The sequence below is a fragment of the Entelurus aequoreus genome, linkage group LG27, assembly GCF_033978785.1.
Source record: "Entelurus aequoreus isolate RoL-2023_Sb linkage group LG27, RoL_Eaeq_v1.1, whole genome shotgun sequence".
Taxonomy (NCBI): domain Eukaryota; kingdom Metazoa; phylum Chordata; class Actinopteri; order Syngnathiformes; family Syngnathidae; genus Entelurus; species Entelurus aequoreus.
Genome location: NC_084757.1, coordinates 11940999 through 11965879, shown reverse-complemented (window position 1 = coordinate 11965879; position 24881 = coordinate 11940999). Strand labels below are relative to the sequence as shown.

The window sequence follows — 24881 nt, the reverse complement described above, 5'->3', positions numbered from 1 at the left end:
ACTCAATGATTAAATGTTGTCCAAAAGCATGTAGTTTCAACGTTATATTTGTGATGTAGAATATTGGTTGGGAAATGACCAAATTTCAATGTTCAAAATCCACGTCAGAACTCAACATTGATTAAACGTTGTCAAAAAGCATGTTGTTTCAACGTTGCATTTGAGTTGTAGAATATTGGTTGGGAAATGACCAAATTTCAATGTTCAAAATCTACGTCAGAACTCAACATTGATTAAACGTTGTCAAAAAGCATGTTGTTTCAACGTTGCATTTGAGTTGTAGAATATTGGTTGGGAAATGACCACATTTCAACGGTCAAATCAACTTCACAACCCAACATTGATTAAACGTTGTCAAAAAGTATGTTGTTTCAACGTTGTGTTGTGTTGTAGATATTGGTTGGGAAATGACCACATTTCAACGGTCAGAACTCAACATTGATTAAACGTTGTCAAAAAGCATGTTGTTTCAACGTTGCTTTTGTGTTGTAGAATATTGACCAAATTTCAAGGGTCAAATCAACTTCAGAACTCTACATTGATTAAACGTTGTTAAAAAGCATGTTGTTTCAACGTTGTGTTTGTGTTGTAGAATATTGGTTGGGAAAGGACCAAATTTAAATGGTCAAATCGACGTTAGAACCCTACATTGATTAAACGTTGTCAAAAAGCATGCTTTGTCAACGTTGTATTTATGTTGTAAAAAAAAAGTAGGAGATCCATGCTTCTGCTCTCCATTAGTTTGGGGGTCTTTGGCCTGGAAAACATTGAAGACTCATTATTTAAAGCAGCGGTACGTGTACCACTAGTGGTATGCGGGCTATATCTCATGGTACGCCAAAGAATCACTTAAATATTCAAACACAGTGTTACTTACTGTTCAAAGTGTGTATAATATTAAATATACTTGTTAAAAAAAAACCTTTGCCTTGTTATAATGAGCACTTAGGCCTACTACGCTACTGTATTTTAATGTTGGTCATTATGGTGGTACTTGGAGTGTTTTCTGAGGTGGTATTTGGTGAAAAAAGTGTGAGAACCACTTAAGTATTTAGAACACAACTGTGAATGTGGAAAAAATGAGGAGACTCAATGCATGTTGTTGAAGTGAATCAAACAGAAAAGAGACTCACCAATAAAAATGGCAAACGGGTTGGACCTCGGCACTTTGGTCCCGGGTGGTGAATCCTGCACAGTCAGCGTGTATCTGGGCAGCCCCGTCTTGGCCTGGCACAGAGTGAGCGACAGGTTGGCGCCGGCGTCCGTCTCGGTGCGGAGCCTCTTCCTCAGGACGGAGTACGCCTGACGCTCCCGCACGGCCGTCAGCAAGTCCGCCACCTGCGCCAGGCGGGTCGGGGCCCCGTCTTCGCCGAGGCACATCTCCAAAATGGGCGTCGGCATGGGCCGGCGGAACTTGGTGCAGACCAGGACGAAAACGGGCAGAGCGAAGGAGCCCTCCGCCTCATCCGCGCTGGTTTCTTCCTGCAGGCAGTGAAGCCTCACCGCCCATCCCAGCTGGGCAAAGTGCTCCACAGCCAGGCGGATCACGGCCTCCTGAGCCAGCGTGACGCACACGTATCTACCGCCCACACTCAGCACGCGGCCTACCTGCAAACACAGACCGTCACTACCATGTCTGTCCCAAAAAACGCCACCATTTCCTGAGCTACCTCAGCGAGCATATTCCTCGCCAGCGCGCCTTCTTCCTCGGCCGCCATGGCATCCAGAGTGCCCTTGTCCAGAGCCGCCTGGAAGCACGCGTCCTCGTACGGCGTCCGAGTGGCGTCCACCTGCTGGAACGTCAAGCCGGGCCGACGGTCGGCGTTCCTCTGGTTCATGTGGGACACGACGGTCTCGCTGATGTCGATGTTGGTCAGATGTTTGTAGCCGACGTCGTGCAGCTGCTCGCTCAGCTCCGAGTTGCCGCAGCCGACCACCAGCACCTGCAATGGGGAATAACAATGAGTCTTCAAACAGGATACTCTCATAGGGAAGTGGCCATTGAGCTTCGAGTGTCATCAGCAGGTTACAACAGAAATACAGAAAAAGAATGAAATTGTCCACGGCGCCAACCCTGATTGAATCACAACTGAAATGTGGGTGGTTGATGAGCCTTTTGTGTGCCCATGGGTTGCTATATGTCAAGTCTAAGGCCATTCAGGAATGCAGCGGTCTGTGGTTTTATGTTGACATCTGTCCATGGTTTCTTAGACTTAGACAAACTTTAATGATCCATAAGGGAAATTGTTCCACACAGTAGCTCAGTTACAAAGGATGGAAAGGATGAGGATGGAAAGGTTAATGCACACAAGGGCACAAAAAGAAGGCGAAAACAAATGGTATAACGTAGACTAAAAATGTACCATAGTAGCAATATACAATATAACATATAAGTAATATTTACATATTATATATTAGGGCTGCGAATCTTTGGGTGTCCCACGATTCGATTCAATATCGATTCTTGGGGACACGATTCGATTAAAAATCGATTTTTTTCGATTCAACGTGATTCTCGATTCAAAAACGATATTTTCCCGATTCAAAACGATTCTGTATTCATTCAATACATAGGATTTCAGCAGGATCTACCCCAGTCTGCTGACATGCAAGCAGAGTAGTAGATTTTTGTAAAAAGCTTTTATAATAGTAAAGGAAAATGTTTTATCAACTGATTGCAATAATGTACATTTGTTTTAACTATTAAATGAACCAAAAAAATATGACTTATTTTATCTTTGTGAAAATATTGGACACAGTGTGTTGTCAAGCTTATGAAATGCGATGCAAGTGTAAGCCACTGTGACACTATTGTTCTTTTTATTTTTATAAATGTCTAATGATAATGTCAATGAGGTATTTTTAATCACTGCTATGTTGAAATTGTTACTAATATTGATACTGTTGTTGATAATATTCATTTTTGTTTCACTACTTTTGGATTGTTTTGTGTCAAGTTTGTGTCTCCTCTCAATTGCTCTGTTTATTGCTGTTCTGAGTGTTGCTGGGTCGGGTTTGGTTTTGGAACTGGATTGCATTGTTATGGTATTGCTGTGTATTGATTAATGAAAAAAATAATTAAAATAAAAAATTAAAAAAAATAGAATTTTGAAAAATGAGAATCGATACTGAATCGTACAACGTGATAATGGCGATTTGAATTTGAATCGATTTTTTCCCACACCCCTATTATATATACATATACACAATATACAACAAATCCCAATTACCATGTACAATATTACAGTATATGTAACAGCTGCAGCATAAAAAAGAGTAGATCCAGCATCTTACTTTATTTCTTACTGTTGCTATTTTTTTTTAAATGTTTTATTTTACTTATGGGGGAGAAACGTCACATTTGATGTATGTTTGACATCTTGTTTCAAATAATCAAATGTTTGAAAAAAATTAAATGTCCACGACGCCGCACTTTCTTAGTGTTTATATTTAATTTCAGATATGATGCGACATTTTAATGACAGATCACCGCACAAAATGACAAGGTTCATACTGTTTGAGTGGATTAACGTGCACGCAAAACTCACCAATTTTTGCAGGCACGTCCCGGGTCGTTCGCAAAAATTGTCTCTCTAGCGCCCCCTTTAAAATTGGAAAAATTGATCCCCTGCTAGGGCTGGGCGATATGGATCAAAACTGATATCTCTGTATTTCTTAGGCCAAATGGCTATAAACGATATACAGTACAGGCCAAAAGTTTGGACACACCTTCTCGTTTTAATGTTTTCTTTATTTACATGACTATTTACATTATATATTGTCACATCAAAACTATGAATGAACACATGTGGAGTTATGTACTTAACAAAAAAAGGGGAAATAACTGAAAACATGTTTTATATTCTAGTTTCTTCAAAGTAGCCACCCTTTGCTCTGATTACGGCTTTGCACACTCTTGGCATTCTCTGGATGAACTTCAAGAGGTAGTCACCTGCAATAGTTTTTACTTCACAGGTGTCATAGTTTTGATGCCTTCAGTGACAATCTACAATGTAAATAGTCATGAAAATAAAGAAAACGCATTGAAAGAAGGTGTGTCCAAACTTTTGGCCTGTACTGTACGTCGATGGTTCTGAAATTTCCTTAATAGCCTTTTTGATCGTTTCCATATCAATTGTAAGATCTATTTCAGTCAGTAAAGTATAATTGAATGTGCGAAAGTAGCTCCAACAGTAAAGAGAGTGCAGTGTTGAGTTTTGTCCACTTTAGCTTTCATTAGCATACTTGACATGAGTATGTTTTATTGAAGAGACGTTTTCCTCACCTTGTCTTGTATTTTTATGTACTTATGCAGCACACCACACAGTTTGTTGTAGTCGCCATACCACTCGAAGGACTTCTCTCCGCGCTTCTTAAAGAATCTTTCCCAGTACTCTGCCGAACTGAACTCCTCGGCGGTACGCGGTAACAAATTCATATTTTTGCTTAGAAATATTATAATACTAGAATAAATATAGGGCTAACTAGGACATATGACACTCCACATGGTGTTTTTGAGCCGATGTTTCGAGCCGGACAACTTTGCAATTCGGACAACTTTCCAATTGGGCCAGTGTACTTCAATTCGGTCTCCGATTGGTTGAAACTGACACCCCCAGTCTTTGCTCCGTACAGCAACAAAACCGGACATCATCGGTTCCTGTTTGCAATCAGATAAGTATATAGAACAGTGGTTCTTAACCTTGTTGTAGGTACCGAACCCCACCAGTTTCATATGCGCATTCACAGAACCCTTCTTTAGTGAAAAAAATAAATTAAAAAAAATTCCAATTCAAGACAAAGTTATATGTTTTTGGTAACACTTTAGTATGGGGAACATATTCTAAGTAACAAAAACTTAATATAGAGTTTTTTGGACACTAAGGGAACATATTCTAAGTAATAAAGACTTAATTTAGAGTTATTTGGTTAGTGTTAGGGTTAGAGGGTTAGGGCCAGGGTTAGAGGTTTAGGGTTAATAATGCCATGTCGAATAAGGCATTAATAAGTACTTTATAATGACTAGTTAAGAGCCAATATGTTACTAATTTGCATGTTAATAAGCAACTAATTCATGGTGAATATGTTCCCCATACTAAAGTGTTAGCATGTTTTTTTTACTGGTGCATAAAATGAACCGTGCATGAACATCACCTTGTTCAAACAACAAAACCAACACAGTGCATAAACTCACAACAAATTACACACCTGCAAATCAGTCAGCTGTTGCCGTATCCGTAATACGCCGATAGGGAGAACTTTGTATTTACACGATGAGTCAGGTGTGTTTTGACCTCTGCCGAACCCCTGAGGCCGACTCACCGAACCCCTAGGGTTCGATCGAACCCAGGTTAAGAACCACTGATATAAAAACATTACACGGGAAATTCAAATGGTGGTTCTGGTTTTCACCAAACAATGCATAAGTAACACGTTACATATAATTCCTGGTTCTGGCGGTCATGATTTTGTGCACTTTGAATTAATGAATTAAATTAGTTTATTTTAGTCATATAATCAACGATTTTGTGTGATCAATTTAACAGCACAGATTATACATATTAGCAATCATTTACATACACACACACACACACACACACACACACAAAAACAATGACCGAAAAAAGGAATAGGCTGAAGCCAAGGCTTATATTTGCATATCCTATAGATTCACTGAAAATTAGATTGCATGGAACATCAACGTTCAAAAACTAAATCGGATAAAAGTAATCGTTTCTATATTTTATAATGTTCCATTATTTCACCTTTAAAGGCTTTCTTAAACCTTAACAAAGAACTACATGTCTTCAACTCATCACTGAGCTTGTTCCACCATTTAACTCGTAAAACTGAAATACATGTGTATTTTATATTCGTTCTTACTTTACATATTTGAAAAATCAATATCCCCCGTAAATTATAGATTTCTCCTCTTAATTTAAATGACCTAAGAAAACAAGCTGGACGGCTGTTGTTCTTTACTCGAAACATAATTTCCATTGTTTTTAAAAACGCAATATCTGAAAATGTTAACACATTAGAACTTATAAATAATAGATTGGTAGGTTCATAGTAGCACGCTTTGTGTATCATTGTAATTACACTTTCTTGGAGTTTAATTATTGGGTCTATGTTTGTTTTATAAACATTTCCCCAAACTTCAACACAATATGTTAAATATGGAAAAATAAAAGAATAATATAACATATGCAGACATGTCCTATTCAGCATGTGTTTTACTTTATAAAGAATAAGCAATGGATTTGGGTATTTTTCCCTTTATGTATTCCATCTGCAGTTTCCAACATAATTTATGATCAATTATTATTATTCCCAATAACTTAGTTTCATATACTCTATCAATATCCACTTGATTTAATTTGAATTTTGCTTCACAATTTGTCCTTGCACCACTAAACATCATACATTTATTTTCATTATCATTTAATGATAACTTATTAATATCAAACCATTTTTGTAGCTGAATCAACTCAACCTCTATTATCCTCAACACTTCCTTCAAGTCTTCTCCTGAACAATATACATTTGTATCATCTGCAAACATAATGCATTTCAATTTATTAGATAAAGTATAATTAAATTAGGTCCCAATACCAAGCCTTGTGGAACCCCACAAGTTACTCTAATTGGCTGTGATTTAGTCTTATTAATCAATCAATCAATGTTTACTTATATAGCCCTAAATCACGAGTGTCACAAAGGGCTGCACAAGCCACAACGACATCCTCAGCTCAGATCCCACATCAGGGCAAGGAAAAACTCAACTCAATGGGACAATGAGAAACCTTGGTCCCCGTGGGGACCCCCCCTCCCCTCCCCCCAGGGCGACCAGTGCAATGGACGTCAAGTGGATCTAGCATAATATTGTGAGAGTCCAGTCCATAGTGGATCTAACATAATATTGTAAGAGTCCAGTCCATAGTGGATTTAACGTAATAGTGTGAGAGTCCAGTCTATAGTGGATCTAACATAATATTGTGAGAGTCCAGTCCATAGTGGATCTAACATAATAGTGTGAGAGTCCAGTCCATAGTGGATCTAACATAATAGTGTGAGAGTCCAGTCCATAGTGGATCTAACATAATAGTGAGAGTCCAGTCCATAGTGGATCTAACATAACAGTGTGAGAGTCCAGTCCATAGTGGATCTAACATAATAGAGAGAGTTCAGTCCATAGTGGATCAAACATAATAGTGATAGAGTCCAGTCCATAGTGGATCTAACATAATAGTGTGAGAGTCCAGTCCATAGTGGATCTAACATAATAGTGAGAGTCCAGTCCATAGTGGATCTAACATAATAGTGAAAGTCCAGTCCATAGTGGATCTAACATAATAGTAAGAGTCCAGTCCATAGTGGATCTAACATAATAGTGAGAGTGCAGTCCATAGTGGATCTAACATAATAGTGTGAGTCCAGTCCATAGTGGATCTAACATAATAGTGAGAGTCCAGTCCATAGTGGATCCAACATAATAGTGAGAGTCCAGTCCATAGTGGATCTAACATAATAGCGAGAGCCCAGTCCATAGTGGGGCCAGCAGGAGACCATCCCGAGCGGAGACAGGTCAATTAATTTCCACATATTGAGATATATTACTTAAATAACTACTTAACCACTGTTGTGAAACACCTCTTATGCCATAGTTTTCCAATGTTTGCAGAAGTAAGGAATGATCGATTGTGTAACTTTAAATGTATAATATGTAAAACAGGACATAAGCTAGCTAAGCGACGTGTCTACTTGGCGGCCATCTTTGTGGGGGCTAAAGTCCAAGCAAAGCACGTACTGTATGTTAAAATGAATTATAACGTGCTCATTTCTTAACCGATTTCCATGCAGTTAACTTCAATGCCGACTTCCAGACATGTGCTATTAATACGCATTTTGCTTGGTTTTAAGGTTACCCCTGGCGTTCTTGTTTACTTTAAATGGGCGCGGCCCGTCTAACTATTAATATCTAGGCGGAATACCGCCAATACACCGTAGAAGAAGAGGGAATAAAACGAAGAAGACGATCCAACATGGCGGTACCGGCAGGAAGGTCTGTCGTGTTTGTGACAGGAAACGGGAAAAAACTTGAAGAGGTAAGCGAAATTCATTTATTCGAGATGAAGCCATGTGCAACTTTCTTTCCGGAGGTGTAGAACATTTAATACATTATAGCGTGTTTAACCGTTCATTCGAGACGCCTGCTGGTCAACCCAAAAGAACGAGGAACGCTCTCAAGGCGTACTAATCGATTGCCGATGTTGTTTTGGTTCTTCAGGTGATTCAGATTCTGGGCGACACCTTTCCCTACAAACTCATCTCAAAGAAGATTGACTGTAAGTAAGAGTTATTACCACTCTTAATAAACCATGATATATCACATAACCACTTATTTCGCTAGTGCCTGAATACCAAGGGGAGCCAGATGAAATTTCTATCCAGAAGTGCAAGGAGGCTGCGCAGCAGGTACACTTGCTTCTTTATATCATATTAAAACGGGAATAGAAAAACAAAAAGTGCTCTGTCTGTCTGTGTTTGTTTAGATTGATGGCCCGGTCATCGTGGAGGACACCTGTCTGTGTTTCAAGGCACTGGGAGGCTTGCCTGGCCCTTACATGTTAGTTTTACCACTCTGATTACACACCTTGAAGGAGCCATAGTGCCCATTAACACAGTGTTTTTCAACAACTGTGCCGCGGCACACTAGTGTACCGTGAGATATTGTTTGGTGTGCAATGGGAGATTATGCAATTTCACCTAATTGGGTTAAAACATTTTTTTTGCAAACCAGCACCGTATTTTTCGGAGTATAAGTCGCACCTGCCGAAAATGCATAATGAAGGAAAAAAACACATATAAGTCGCATTTTTGGGGGAAATTTATTTGATAAAACCCAACACCAAGAATAGACATTTGAAAGGCAATTTAAAATAAATAAAGAATAGTGAACAACAGGCTGAATAAGTGTACGTTATATGAGGCATAAATAACCAACTCGGAACGTGCCTGGTATGTTAACGTAACATATTATGGTAAGAGTCATTCAAATAACTATAACATATAGAACATGCTATACGTTTACCAAACAATCTGTCACTCCTAATCGCTAAATCCCATGAAATCTTATACGTCTAGTCTCTTACGTGAATGAGCTAAATAATATTATTTGATATTTTACGGTAATGTGTTAATAATTTCACACATAAGTCGCTCCTGAGTATAAGTCGCACCCCCGGCCAAACTATGAAAAAAACTGTGACTTATAGTCCGAAAAATACGGTAATTATAATCCGCAAATGTGTCGTTGAGTGTCGGTGCTGTCTAGAGCTCGGCAGACTAACCATGTAATACTCTTCCATATCAGTGGGTGGCAGCAGGTAGCTAATTGCTTTGTAAATGTCAGGAACGACGATGATGGTTTGCAGGTAAAAAGCTGTCTAATGCTTAAACCAAAAATAAACAAAATGCGAGTGCCGCTAAGAAAAGGCATTGAAGCTTAGGGATGGCTATGCAAAACGAAGCTAAAACTGAACTGGCTCCAAAGTAAACAAAAACAGAATGCTGAACGACAGCAAAGACTTACAGCGTGTGGAGCAGCAGACGGCGTCCACAAAGTACATCCGTACCTGACATGACAATCAACACCAAAATAGGAGCGCAAGACAAGAACTAAAACACTACTTACAGGAAAACACCAATAAACTCAAAATAAGTCACGGCGTGATGTGACAGGTCGTGACAGTACACCTACTTTGAGACAAGAACTATAGCGATGCATGCTTGGTTATGGCTTGAATTAATATCTAACAATTGCGAGAACGATTTTTTACTGTCAATATCGGCTGCTGAGTTTAATTTTTTTGTTTTCTGCTGGTTGTGTGTCTCGGGATTTTTTCAATGAAAAAAATGTGTCGTTGTTGAGGGTCGGTGCTGTCTAGAGCTCGGCAGACTAACCATGTAATACTCTTCCATATCAGTGGGTGGCAGCAAGTAGCTAATTGCTTTGTAAATGTCAGGAACGACGATGATGGTTTGCAGGTAAAAAGCTGTCTAATGCTTAAACCAAAAATAAACAAAATGCGAGTGCCGCTAAGAAAAGGCATTGAAGCTTAGGGATGGCTATGCAAAACGAAGCTAAAACTGAACTGGCTCCAAAGTAAACAAAAACAGAATGCTGAACGACAGCAAAGACTTACAGCGTGTGGAGCAGCAGACGGCGTCCACAAAGTACATCCGTACATGACATGACAATCAACACCAAAATAGGAGCGCAAGACAAGAACTAAAACACTACTTACAGGAAAACACCAATAAACTCAAAATAAGTCACTGCGTGATGTGACAGGTCGTGACAGTACACCTACTTTGAGACAAGAACTATAGCGATGCATGCTTGGTTATGGCTTGAATTAATATCTAACAATTGCGAGAACGATTTTTTACTGTCAATATCGGCTGCTGAGTTTAATTTTTTTGTTTTCTGCTGGTTGTGTGCCTCGGGATTTTTTCAATGAAAAAAATGTGCCTTGGCTCAGAAAAGGTTGAAAAACACTGCATTAACACATTCTCTTTGTGTTTTTTTTGCTCCTAAAAACTAATCTGGCAGTCTATCAATTAGTTTTTGAGTGATGTGTATTTGGAACGCCCACTTTCCATCGGCAGACTCGATATGCCACTCCCTCTTGGTGTGACGTCGTCTACAGAATTGGAGCCCATTTCCCCGCATTGACAGTGTGTCCATTGTGTCAAAACTAATATGGTTAAAAATATGAGCAAAAATAAATATAAAAGAATCACAGTATAGATCATAGCCTGCTGTTTCAGCATTTCCTAAACATCTTGAGGAAAACATCAGTAGAAGAGGACGCAAAATAGAATACTAGCGACTTATATTCTTTTTGCACACCAGGTCTGCTCTTCTTTCTCCGTCTTTGGTTCTGATTTTAGTCTTTCGTCTCCTGATTTTCGTGATAGCTTTTGGCTTGAGTCTTTTCAAAAAGTTCCATTCAAACTCAGACTAAAAAAAAATGATTTGAAGGCAGAATCATTAAAATGACCGCTGCAAATTACACTCTTCTCATTTGGTCAGTTTGATAGGATAAGGCCATACTTTTCTTGTATTACAATCATTTGGAAATGTATGCAGGCTTTAGTTGTATTGTTACAACCTGCAACAGTGCATCTGGCAGACATATTTCATCCTTCTTTAAATTCTGTGTGAAAATCGTGATTCGGGATGAAGGTGCTACCTAAACACAAACTACGTAATGTGAAATTGCCTCCAGTAGGTAAAAATGGGCGTTTCAAAATGTGCTTAAATTCAAAAACTCAAATCACTACTTTGTCTATTTTGGGGGAATTTTACCTGGAGACATCATTTTTACGTCCGGAACTGTAAAATAAATGTGGATTTTGTCATTAGAGGGGCCCCAGAAAGCTTTAAGTAACCTAAATGTCATTGTTTTACAGAAAGTGGTTCCTAGATCAACTCAAGCCAGAAGGTCAGTACTAGAAAATCCGGATGTTCTTTTGTAATTAAATGACCTTGTCCTGTGTTCTATTTAAAGGCTTGTACAAACTCCTGGCCGGATTTGAGGATAAGTCCGCGTGGGCCCTCTGCACCTTTGCTTTCACGCCCGGAAAAGACAAACCAGTGGAGCTCTTCAGGGGAATTACTCAGGTGACACAATTTCTCTTGACAGTCCTTCACAAGTCTTTAAGGGTTTTGTCTCGATCTAATGTGATTTGTCTTTTTAGGGGCACATTGTGGAACCAAGAGGACCACGAGACTTTGGATGGGATCCCTGTTTCCAACCAGAGGGCTATGACAAAACGTAAGGGGGATGTTTGTGCTTTGTTGCTACGTATCACTAGAGGGAGCTAGAGATTAAGGGCGTACTTGTCCAGGCTATCTGTACTGTCCTGCTTTAACACTGTAAAGTCAAGCCAAGCATTCTTTACTTCTCCACTCACCTCTATTCTGCTGTATTGCTGCAATTTCTCTGACTTGGTAGAGTTATAAATGGGGTTTTTCTGAGCTTTTGTGCAAGGTTCTAATTAATTACACTAAGTGTACAGCTCTGGTAATGGGTACATTCGCACCCACCTGTACAAATGTACTTCAAAATCTAACAATCAAAATAAATATGACTTTTTTTTTTGTTTACTAGGGCATGCATATATAATATGCATTAGTTTGACCATTTAAAATCAACGATAATAAAAAGGAGATGCTTGGAAATAGCATAAAAATGCCCCAAAAACTTGGAAAAACGCGATTCATAGCGTTACTTTTTACCCCCATTCCCGTTTATGCAAGAAAAATAGAATTACAAATTAACCTACTTTTACTGCTTCTTCTCGTATTTGTTTTATTGTCACAAGCAAGACAAAGCCCCTTCCAAGAAGAGGGAGGGGCACAGCAGCACCAACTCGGGTGAAAAAAACAGTGTTTTCACCTTAAAGCAAGGATTAAGTCATTAAATGGATTTTGCTAAACTGAAGGCCTTGAATGGCATTAAAAACATGACATATGAGGTCCCGAGGCATTAAAATAATTGAACACAATTGCAATAGGCAACAAAAAAGATAAAGCAAATCATCCTACCCAGTTTTTCCAATTGGGAGGGGGGACTGCATTTCAAGATGTTTTATATTTATTGAAGTGCAATTTTTGCTAACAAATATTAAGTCCATTCTGTTTTGATGTTTGTTTACTTAAGTTATTCACCTATTCCAATAGTACAAAATACTACAGTAATGAAAAATGTTCATTGCGTAGGAAAGGGTTACTTGCATTTTTATTATTTTATGTTATGATCACATTAGTGCCTAATTTGGCCACAATTTATTTTCAGTTATTTTTTAACTATTCAACATTACTATTGTGAAATGCTTACAATTCTGTCTATACAGCCAATTGTATGCTTTTGCCTGTATATAATAACGCTCTGCAGTTTGACATGGCCATTACATTTGTTTTAAGTTGCATTAAACTAGATATGCTGATACTTGCAGAAATCCTAACATAGTCTCGAATAAATCTAGAAAAGTCGCTAAATGTGTTGCTGGTTACTTTTTTTTTTTTGGGACAAAACAAAATCTAGAAGGGTCTTAGTACTCTTTAAATATAGCGAAAACATTTCTAAATTGGCAACACATTCTCCGTCAGACCCCTGCAAAAGAGCTGTATTGCATCAGTTATATTGACATCTACTGTCCGGGGTTGGAACGACAAGCTACATTCACACACAGTCCCATTATAATGTGTTTATAAGCAATTCATGGCGGTCTGATTTTATCCACAAACGTTCGTCTCTTCCGGAGACATATAGTGACCGGCAGAACAAGTCTTTGTTCTCCCACTAGGTGGCAGAAAGTACACAAAAATTTTTACTTTGTCAATTATGTGCCTTAGCGCAGGGATTCTCAAACTGTGGTATGTGTATCACTAGTGGTACACATGCTCCATCTAGTGGTACGCCATAGAATTGCTTGATTTAAGCACAGTGTTTTCTTTTCCTATATTCAAACAGTGTTACTGTTCCAACTGTGTGTGTAATGTTACAGTGGCCAAATGATGAATTATATTTGTTAAATAAAACCTCTGTATTGTTTTCAATGAATACTTAAGCTTACTACGCTACTGTATTTTAATGTTGGTCATTATGGTGTTACTCGGAGGGACACGTTTTTCCCGAGGTGGTACTTGGTGAAAAAAGAATCCCTGCTCTAGCCCAATAAATGTTTTGTCATGTACATTATTTGTAACTCTATGATCCTCCATTTCAAAATAAAACCGTAAATGGTAAAAGGAAACAGGTATTAGCATATAGTTGTCGAAAAACAAATATTGTACATAAAATCCCTCTTTTTTTCCTAACATTCTCATGATTGCTTCCTCTTTTTTTGTGTCCAGCTACGCAGAGCTTCCCAAAGAAGTAAAGAACTCCATTTCTCACCGATACAGAGCCCTGGCGGCCATGTCGGAGCACTTCTCGCCGTACGGCAAGAAGAAGAAGATGGCGAACAATTGAGTCGCCATGTTTGTTCATACAGTGGAACTTTGATTGAAGAACTTAATTGGTTCTTGAACAGGGTTCGTGAACCAAAAAGTTTGGAAACTAAAGCAAATGTTTCCATAAAAAACAATGTAAATATGAATAATGGGTTCCAGCCTCAATAAAAGTTCATATTTTAGTAAGTTTGTACACTTTGAACACAATATGAAGTGATATACAGTACTGTATGTCAAACAAACATATCATGGGGTGATAACTATTTATTAACAAGCCAAAACAACTAATGACAACCTGCGCCAACATGCGCACAGACATAAGTCAATTTGGTGCCCTCACAAACGATCAGAAATTCCCAAAAAATCCTTAACTTTAGCAACCATATTGCTACAATAATAAACATGTAAAAAAAGTAAATTCCACTTACATTAACATTGGCGAAGGAGGAGCTGACAAGAAAGGAGGGATGGGGAGAGGGGCTATATGTGCTTTGGAAGAGGCCTCGCTGAATGAGAGGTAGCTTTTCCACGCTGTTAAATGAGTCTGCTCTGGCATATTTTTCCAGTCTCATCACAATTAAAAGTTGCTGTGGTACAAAGCCTGCTTTGTTTATTCTTCCATACTTGCGAGCGCCATTAACGTACTGCTCACAAATCATATTTTCTTTTTTTTTTTTAAATCCACTGCGATTCCCTCATTCTTACCACGCTGGGGTGTTGTCTTTTTGGGACATATATTAAGTTAGCAAAATGGACCAAACTTGCCAAAAGGCGGAAAAAAACAGAAAAGCCACACAGTACCACAGTGTACTGCGCAACGAGTGACGTGGAGAGCTCCGCCTCTAAAAATCCTGCGCCCTGCTTTTTGTCTGCAGGGTGACACAAAATGAAAAAAGCGATCGTACAGAGACATGGTTCGCACACGGAGGCATATTTAGCTCGATCTAAAAGTTCGCAAATCAAGGTTCCACTGTACATAATGAATGTCTCTTTGCTCATTTTTTTTTATAAACATGGCCGTTATTTGGAGTGACCTGAGATGTGAGGTTATAGCTTCCAACATGGAGCATAAGTCATACGCAAGAAGCTCCAGATGATGAGAGCAGCAGATTGAGGCCGAGAATTGGCCAGGGAGGATGATGATAGTTCAGGATGGAGGGAGGATGGAGTCCAAACACAACATTAATAACAAAGCAGGTTGGTTATTAAATGAACCATAAAGTCTACATGTGACTGGTAAATACCTCGGAGTGCCACATGTGCGTCGGCTTCTTGAAACAAAAGGCCTATATTTCATCTTTGGAGGAGGGAAAAAATCTTTCAAAATCTTAGAAAGATACAATTATCTTGATTGTGTCATGGTAACCACAAAAAAAATAGGTAAAACTCCAAACTAGTGGATGACTTTTGTCTTTAATGGTGCTATTGTATCGCACACAAAAATACAAGTACTCAAATCTAATAAATGCAATAACCAGTGTCAATATAATGTGTTACAGGGTAACTACACTTTTTTCCTTTCAATCATTCAAAATCATGAGAGACAAGAAGACACGTCTCTTTATTTTTAGGATTCGAAATATGATAAACGCTTGCAAGATACGGCTTGTGGGAGTCACCATTGTAGCCTTCAAAGCCCTCTAAAACTACTTCAACGTTTTATATACACTGCAAGTATATATATATATATATATATATATATATATATATATATATATATATATATATATATATATATATATATATATATATATATATATGTATATATATATATATACACAGTACAGGCCAAAAGTTTGGACACATTCTCATTCACAACACAATTGATGGTCCCATCCCCATTGATAAAGCAATAACTTTTACTAATCAACCCTGATAAGGCACACCTGTGACGTGAAAACCATTTCAGGTGACTACCTCTTGAAGTTCATCCAGAGAATGCCAAGAGTGTGCAAAGCAGTAATCAGAGCAAAGGGTGGCTATTTTGAAGAAACTAGAATATAAAACATGTTTTCAGTTATTTCACCTTTTTTTTGTTAAATACATAACTCCACATGTGTTTATTCATAGTTTTGATGCCCTCAGTGACAATCTACAATGTAAATAGTCATATATATATATCCATCCATCCATCCATTTTCTACCGCTTGTCCCTTTTGGGGTTACGGGGGGTGCTGGAGCCTGTCTCAGCTGCATTCGGGCGAAAGGCGGGGTACACCCTGGACAAGTTGCCACCTCATCACAGCGCCAACACAGATAGACAGACAACATTCACAATATATATATATATATATATATATATATATATATATATATATATATATATATATATATATATCCATATGTAGTAACAAACACATTCATAACAATATGTGATATGTTCAATATTTACCGTGTTTTTGTCATTTTAAGCATTACCGGAACTTCTTTCCTCAGCGCATTTATTATTTCCGTTCCCATTGCAACGCACTTCCGACAACAAATTTGTGTTCCAATTTCCGGAAACAAACGCACGTGTGTGTTCTAATCATGGCAGACTTGGTAACAAACCATGGAGACGACTATTTTTGGACAAATGAGTATTCACAACCTTATCTTTTTTAAGCTGAATATACGGAGGATGAACTACCGCTTATAGAAGCGAGCACGAAGGAAGGGGGAAACGTTGGAGCGGACAGAAGCCGAGAGTGTCAAGACCGGCATAACTTGACGCTGCAAATGTGGAATTTGAGCTAAGCTATGCCGACATAAATGGCATGTTTACCCAAAATCAACTGGAAAAAAACGTCCCCGTCCAGCTTGACCAAACAGACAACTGTCCATCGAGTGAGTTACTATTATATTGATCATGATACACATCATGCTTGGTATGACAACTACAGTACATACACTGTCTGGCTAGCTGTGTATCAACAAAACATCAAATGTGGGCTAATACTTTACAGTATTATTGTGTTGTGCATTACAAACACGCTTTGTGTCGTATAGTGTTGTGCATTACAAACTAAAAAGTGATTCGGGTGCTGACCCAAAAGCTAGCTTACGGCTAATAACGTAGCATGCCGTCGCAAGGTGATGATTTATTAGGCTCCAAAAAGAGTTGATGTTGATACAGCTTGGTTATTATACAGGTTACGGAACATAAATGAAGTATTGTTGGCGATTTTAGGAGGCATTTTAAAGTGATTTAGAAGCAGAATGGATTGTTCCCATTAGCTGCATTGCTAGCCACCAAGAACGAGCCGTTTTTTCCAAATTAGAATGCACAGAATTTAAAAAAGCCTCTTGTCTCTCATAAGGATTGTGAACGATAGGCAAAATGCAGTGCAGTTCCCCCTTGAACGCTGTGGCACAAAATGTTCTAAAAACAGGAAAAGGATGATTTCCAGGTAGCTTCCAGGAGACTAGACAAATATTTGCATTTATGAGACATACCTGACTCACTCCTGCTGCTTCAAATTGAAACCTCCAGATGCTCCTGTGTCACATTTTAGGAATAACAGGAAGAAAAGGGTTACTTTGTTCTGCATACCAAACCAATGACTGCTGGGTTTTATTTTGAAACACCCATGAATGAAATTAGAACTCCTCTCCATGTTTTTTTTAAGGGTAACAAACTAGTGATTGATGGAAGAGTTGACCTCAAACACATTTATACGGGTATTTGTGGACTAAGTCGAGTCTTTCTAAGGACATCCTGAGCTCTATGACTGGAACTCAAGTGTTTCTGGACATTAACTTAACCGTTTGTTTTTGTAAAACGATCCTAGTAGGAAAGTCTGTGCAAAACATTAGATATTTTAAAAAAATGGTTCGGTGATACACATCTCCAGCATATGTTGAAGTTGTGTCCTTATGATTCATGCACTAGAACAGGAGTGTCAAACTTGTTCTCATGGAGGGCCAATGGCAGTTATGGCTGCCCTCATGGGGGCCGCTTGTAACAGTTAATAATATATGAATATGGATGTATAAAGATTCGCTTCAAGATATAGGTACACAGTTGCCTTTGCAATTTTTAAAAAGAAAATTGTAAAAAAAAAAAAAAACTCACGATTTTGCGATAAAAAAAACTGGCAGCTCAGTTGCCAGAATTTTAGCGTCAATTTTACCGCGTTTTTTTTATTTTTAAAGCATATTACTGTAAATGAAAAAAACGTATCAGTTGCCAGAATTTTAGCGTCAATTTTACCGCGTTTTTTTTATTTTTTATTTTTAAAGCATATTACTGTAAATGAAAAAAACGTACCCGTGTTTTTTACGTTACAATTCTGGCTACTGAGCTGCCGTTTTTTTTTTTTTACTGTAAAATCTGTGGTTGTTTATTTTAAACAGCGTATTACTGTAAATGAAAAAAGGGTAAGACTGTTTTTTTACAGTAAAATTTTGCTGTACAATTTGATGGATAATTTGACGCAAATTCCTTAGGGGTGATGGACGGATGGGCAGCGCCTGAAGAGCTGCAGCCTGCCACCGTAGCCCCCACTCCCTCCCCTCTGTTGCAAGTCTTGAGATGTTGAAATATGTATATGTGCTTTACTATGGAGGTGTTTTCCAATCCAGACTGGACCCCCTAAGAAGCCCAGTCTAGATTGTATTTTTTTACTCATCCTCCCCCAGCATTTACCTTTTTCCCATCTTTTACGGGGCGCCTTGTGGCGACCCATCAGCGTTCCTGTTCTGTAACCCTGTACACTGTTTGTTTGTCTAGTCCAGGGGTCGGCAACCCAAAATGTTGAAAGAGCCACATTGGACCAAAAACACAAAAACAAATCTGTCTGGAGCCGCAACAAATTAGAAGCCATAATACAAACAGATAGTGTGTCATGAGATATACATTGAATTAAGATGACTTAAAGGAAACTAAATGAGCTCAAATATAGCTACAAATGAGGCATAATGATGCAATATGTACATACAGCTAGCCTAAATAGCATGTTAGCATCGATTAGCTTGCAGTCATGCAGTGACCAAATATGTCTGATTATCACTCCACACAAGTCAATAACATCAACAAAACTCACCTTTGTGTATTCACGCACAACGTTAAAAGTTTGGCGGACAAAATGAGACAGAAAAAGAAGTGGCATAAAACACGTCCTAGAAAGTCGGAGAAAGTTATACATTGTAAACAAACTGAGGTGAGTTCAAGGACCGCCAAAATTAGTAGGACAAAACGGCGCTCGCCAAATACTCGAATCAGTGAAGCATGTTTAATACAAACAGTGTGCTTTATAACAATTAGGGAGGTTTGTGACATGTTTGTCCTCCTACAGTAACCATATTAAAACAAAAACATTTTTTTTTTTCCCCTCATCTTTTTCCATTTTTCATACATTTTTGAAAAAGCTTCAGAGAGCCACTAGGGCGGCGCTAAAGAGCCGCATGCGGCTCTAGAGCCGCGGGTTGCCGACCCCTGGTCTAGTCAAGCTATTTAAGTATTTTTATTTTATTTTAACAAAATATGTTTGGAATGTATGTTAAAAATGTCTGATGTATTATTAGATATTACTGTTTAAAAGATATGCAAAACATGTATTTGTATTTGTTTAAGTCAAAATGGAGGTCGAAAGAAATATTAAAGTACTTTTGACGAATATTATTTTGAGGCTTTTTTTCCTTTCAGTTTACCAGGCCTGCCTTGAGTTTTGACACCAGTGCACTAGAACAAAAGCGAAATAACAGGTGTACACTCTTTATGGGGCTGTGTGGCTAAGATAGTAGCGCAGCCGGATAGAAACTTGAAGGTTCCTGGTTCGAATCCAGCTACCGCCATACTCACTGCCGTTGTGTCCTTGGGCAAGACACTTCACCCGTGGTTTAAATCTAGACTTAGCCCTGCCTCCAAAACTCTTGTGATTTTAGGTAGTGACTTAAAAACTAGGGACATGATTTTTTGAGCAGTTTTTTTTATTTAAAAATTAAACCCACAATAAATGTAAGTCTTTCAACCACAATTTGAACTTAATCATAAATATATTTTAAATTACACCATTGAAAAAAAAAAATCAAAAAATTGTTTTAGGCGGAATTTTCATAAATTTAAAATTAGGTGTTAGGATTGGGGACAGCTACTTCTCAATAGAAAGTACCCTATAAATCAAGCCTGGGCAATTATTTTGACTCAGGGGGTCAAATGTAGAGAAAAAATGTGTCTGGGGGCTGGTATATCTGATTTTAGGAACACTAATACAAAACCTTTGAATGCTAAAAACGGAATGGAATTTTTAAATTTTTTTACTGAATGAGACACCCAGAATGTACATGAAAATAAAGAATGTGGGTTTTACAATATTAACTACGAAGGATAAAACACTGAATATTGACAACATATGAACGTCACACCCCCTCTCGACTGACATACTTTACAATCAAGCGAAACGCAACAAACTCAGCGAAAAAACACCCCACCTACAATCTGATATATCATAAGCTTTAAAACTTTGTTGTAAAAATCTCCTTCCGCGTCTGTACCTGACACCCGCATTTCAGGCTGGCTCTGTGGAAACGCTCCCCACCCACACTGCTTGGTGCCTTGTCTGAGCTGCTGTGACTTAGATTACCATAGCAACTAATTAGATTACCATAGTAACTAGTATATCATGCAAATGTGCAGATTCCAACCATTGAAATACATTGTATAGTTCAAGACTTACGGTCATTTCAAAACATCACTGCACATCATAATGGCAGCTACACTTTCCATCTTAAAAGATATAAAAAAAATATTTGGGAATGTCTGGTGGGCCAGATTGAAAAGCTTAACGGGCCGCACCAGACCTTAATTTTCCCAGGTCTGCTATTAATGATGATTTTGTGTTTAGTTATCGTAACACTATTTCAGTTAATGTCGTGGGTTTAAATAGATCATAATATAATCTCAGTAAAAATCCATGTCTAAATACTTAATTGTTTTGTTGAACCCCTTTTTTAGTAATGGAACAGCACTTTGAACTAATTGGGTAGAATGCCCCATAAACAACTGCGATGAGCTGGTGACTTGTCCAGGGTGTACCCCGCCTTCCGCCTGATTGTAGCTGAGCCCCCCGCGACCCCGAAGGGAATAAGCGGTGAAGAATGGATGGATGGCCCCATAAACAATTTACTGTCTGAGCAACTAAGAGAATCAATTGTGCACATTAAATCTACAAGATGTGCTCTCTTGAACAGAGATCGATCGATATTCGAAGCAATATGACAACAGGAAGTGAATTGGTGACGCAGCCAACACACGTTTTTTTGCTTCATCATAAAAAACACACAAAAACCTATACAATTAAAACAGAAGATAAACATGTTCGAACATTCAAATAAAATAATATGGGTTTTAAGTACTAACGGAACTGCACATAGAACTAATTCGGTAAACACATTACTGTATGAGCAACTACGATAATCAATTGCGCACATTAAATCTACAGGATGTGCTCGCTTGGACAGAGATCGATCGATACTTGAAGCAATATATATATATATATATATATATATATATATATATATATATATATATATATATATATATATATATATATATATATAAATAAATATATATATAAATATATAAATATATATATATATATATATATATATATATATATATATATATATATATATATATATATATATATATATATACAGTTTATATACATATATTCTCCCCGTGCTCCTCCACCCTTATTGATAGTTCTATTTTCTAGAACTTCAGTTGCACTTTCCTTCCGACTTAAAGTACAAGCAAATGGTATTTATACAGTAGTCTAAAGTGATATTGTACAAAAATAACATTTTGATTTCTGTGAAAACATCCCCTTCCCAAATAACTCAAAATTCTGCATTTCTTACAAGTAGTCATGGCGTTTTTTATTTTGCCAAGGTAAAACAAATCCTATGCCATTTTTTAAAGGAAAATGTAACTTGGACAACCCAAGTGACTTTGAAATTGTAAACTAATTTCTATTATTATTTTTTTTTTCTTCAATTCCTCAAATAAATGTATCCTAACTGGAACCTGTCGTTTGTTGGTGCTCGCTTTGTGTGCATGTAGGACTGAAATGCGTTATGAATTGATAAGAAATGTTTCCATGCTACTCTCCCCCCCTCCCCTTTCCTGTGATAAAATGGCAACCAAGGTAATCCATGAGGATTCTGGCGGGAACTCTCGTTCAACCCTTTTTCGATTACGCATGCACCTACTGGTACCCTAGCACCTCCAAAACCCTCAAATCTAGACTCCAAACATCTCAGAACAAGCTAGTCAGATTACTTCTAGACCTCCACCCCAGATCCCACCTCACTCCTACCCACTTCCCCAAAGTGGCCTGGCTCAGGGTGGAGGACAGAGTAAAACAACTTGCACTGAGCCTAGTCTATAAAATCCGCTACACCTCCCTGATACCGAAGTACATGTCAAACTACTTCCTTAACGTAAATGACCGCCATAACCACAACACCAGGGGGAGTTCCACTAACCACGTTAAACCCAGATTCCGATCTAACAAAGGTCTTAATTCATTCTCCTTCTATGCCACATCAATGTGGAATGCACTCCCAACAGGTGTAAAAGAAAGGGCATCTCTATCCTCCTTCAAAACCGCACTAAAAGAACACCTCCAGGCAACTTTAACCCTGAACTAACACCCTCCCTTCCACATCCTACCTCCCTGGATTGTAAATAATCAAATGTAGATACTTTTTCTTATGCTTTCTGATCTCTCTCTCTCTATGTCCACTACTTGTTGTACATATCCTACCAAGTCAGTCCTACACTGTTCTAATTTCCGTTTATCTGATGATGCAATTGTTGATGACAGAAGTGTTGATATCAACCCCCCCCCCCCTCCCCTCCACATCCCACACCCCGAATTGTAAATAATTCAATGTATATACTATGATGATTATCTTGTGTGATGACTGTATTATGATGATAGTATATCTGATAGTATATATCTATATCATGAATCAATTTAAGTGGACCCCGACTTAAACAAGTTGAAAAACGTATTTGGGTGTTACCATTTAGTGGTCAATTGTACGGAATATGTACTGTACTGTGCAATCTACTAATAAAAGTTTAAATGAATCAATCAATCAATACCATGAATTGATTAACGTGGACCCCGACTTAAGCAAGTTGAAAAACTTATTCGGGTGTTACCATTTGGTGGTCAATTGTACGGAATATGTACTGTACTGTGCAATCTACTAATAAAAGTCTCAATCAATCAATCAATCAAACTCGAAGCAATATGACAACAGGAAGTGAATTGGTTTGACGTCACAAAAACGGACGTGACGCAACCAACACGTTTTTTGCTTTATCATAAAAAACACACAAAAACCTATACAATTAAAACGGAAACACTCAAATAAAATAATATAGGTCTTAAGTAGCCATATGTATATATATACATATTAAGTTTAGTCTTATTTTGAGAAGAAAACCTCTTATGTGCGAGTGAAAATGTGAACAATAGACACACAAATCTTAGGACTATTGCATTGAACGACAGTGCATTTTATTGTGGTGAAAAATAGTGGCTTTGACTATTTTAGTTGCATGATGGGAGGATTCAGAGAGTTCTACCCGAACAGTCCCGGGTTGTGCAGCGTCAAGGACCGCAGCAGTTGCTGGAAGTCTTGCACAGTCCACGGTTCTCCGTCGGTGCCCGCGGCGGCCGCTGCACTGCTGCTGGCAGGGTTGATCCCCTGCGGGTCGTTGAACGTGACCAGAAGTTCCGTGTCGAACTGCGGCAGGCGGAACACACCCAGGTGGATGCTCACCTTGTTCCTCGCCTCTTCGTTGTACTTGGACACGCACTGGGTCCCCGTCAGCGCCCAGGCGGAGCTGCACGCCGAGAGGGAGAGCTCGGATTTGGGCAAGGGGACCACGTCCGTCACCTCCTGCGCGCCACCGTCCTGGGAGGCGGCGTTGCTGCTCGCGATGTCCTCGAAGTGGAACCGGGCTGCGTCCTGGTCCTCGACCTGGGCTTGGTACTCCAGGATCTCCACGATCAGGCTCTGGTCGGTGTTAGGGTGGACGAACACCTCCTGGTTGTCCGGAATCTCTCGTAGGTTGCTGATGTCCGCGGCGCTTTCGGGGATAAAGGCCGAGAGCGCGCCTCCGAACAGCGGGCGGGGATCCATGTCGACACGACCGCTGGATTTCTTCCACAAAACAACGCCGAATAGGTTTGAAAATGTCCTAAAATAAGGAAAACTAAGTCGCCATAGCTACATGACGAAAGTTGCTCTGATCCTTCCGCGTAGGATTTCTTCTTCGTAATGGAGACCTAACCTAACGCACTGCTGCCACCTACAGGCCAGGCGCAGAGTGCCCTGGACCTCTGGCCGGGGGTAGTCGGATTGATTGATTGATTGATTGATTGATTGATTTGAGACTTTTATTAGTAGATTACACAGTACAGTACATATTCCGTACAATTGACCACTAAATGGTAAATGTTTCCACTTGTTTAAGTCGGGGTCCACGTTAATCAATTCATGGTAGGAGGTCCGGAAGCCGCTGTACTTATTAGATGGTGTCTGAACGTGTGAGTTTTAGGTGTGAGGTGGCGACTTGTCCAGGGTGTACCCCGCCTTCCGCCCGATTGTAGCTGAGATAGGCTCCAGCGCCCCCCGCGACCCCGAAGGGAATAAGCGGTAGGAAATGGATGGATGGATGGTTCACTACTTTTGAATTGTTCTGTGTCGTGTTTGTGTCTCCTCTCAATTGCTCTGTTTATTGCAGTTCTGAGTGTTGCTTGGTCGGGTTTGGTTTTGGAATTGGATTGCATGGTTATGGTATTGCTGTGTATTGTTTTGTTGGATTGATTAATGCAACTTTTTTTTTTTA

At 38.8% G+C, this 24881-nt stretch overlaps 3 protein-coding genes across 5 annotated transcripts in view; 1 reads left to right on the top strand and 2 right to left on the bottom strand.

Moving 5' to 3' along the window:
• The window catches only part of mettl13 (methyltransferase 13, eEF1A lysine and N-terminal methyltransferase), a 47483-nt gene that overhangs the window by 9790 nt on the left and 12812 nt on the right, over nt 1-24881 (bottom strand). Inside the window, exons 1-4 of one of the 3 annotated variants that reach the window (XM_062038861.1) lie at nt 19054-19090; nt 17465-17507; nt 1671-1943; nt 1134-1608 (exon numbers count right to left, since the gene is read on the bottom strand). In XM_062038861.1, coding sequence (XP_061894845.1) covers nt 1134-1608; nt 1671-1838 — 643 coding nt within the window. In that variant the 5' untranslated portion in view covers nt 1839-1943; nt 17465-17507; nt 19054-19090. Of the gene's footprint in view, nt 1-1133; nt 1609-1670; nt 1944-4285; nt 4559-17464; nt 17508-19053; nt 19091-24881 lie in introns of those variants that run through there. The other 2 variants (XM_062038860.1, XM_062038862.1) reach the window with 2 other exon arrangements.
• Nucleotides 7933-15389, top strand: itpa (inosine triphosphatase (nucleoside triphosphate pyrophosphatase)). The gene is made up of 8 exons (XM_062038870.1): nt 7933-8108; nt 8291-8348; nt 8414-8478; nt 8556-8629; nt 11482-11513; nt 11580-11692; nt 11770-11846; nt 13931-15389. Exons 1-8 carry the CDS (start codon nt 8046-8048, stop codon nt 14046-14048), a joined length of 600 nt encoding a protein of 199 aa, XP_061894854.1. The 5' UTR covers nt 7933-8045; the 3' UTR covers nt 14049-15389.
• Nucleotides 23406-24359, bottom strand: rangrf (RAN guanine nucleotide release factor). Its single transcript, XM_062038466.1, has one exon. It carries the CDS (start codon nt 24170-24172, stop codon nt 23609-23611), a length of 564 nt encoding a protein of 187 aa, XP_061894450.1. The 5' UTR covers nt 24173-24359; the 3' UTR covers nt 23406-23608.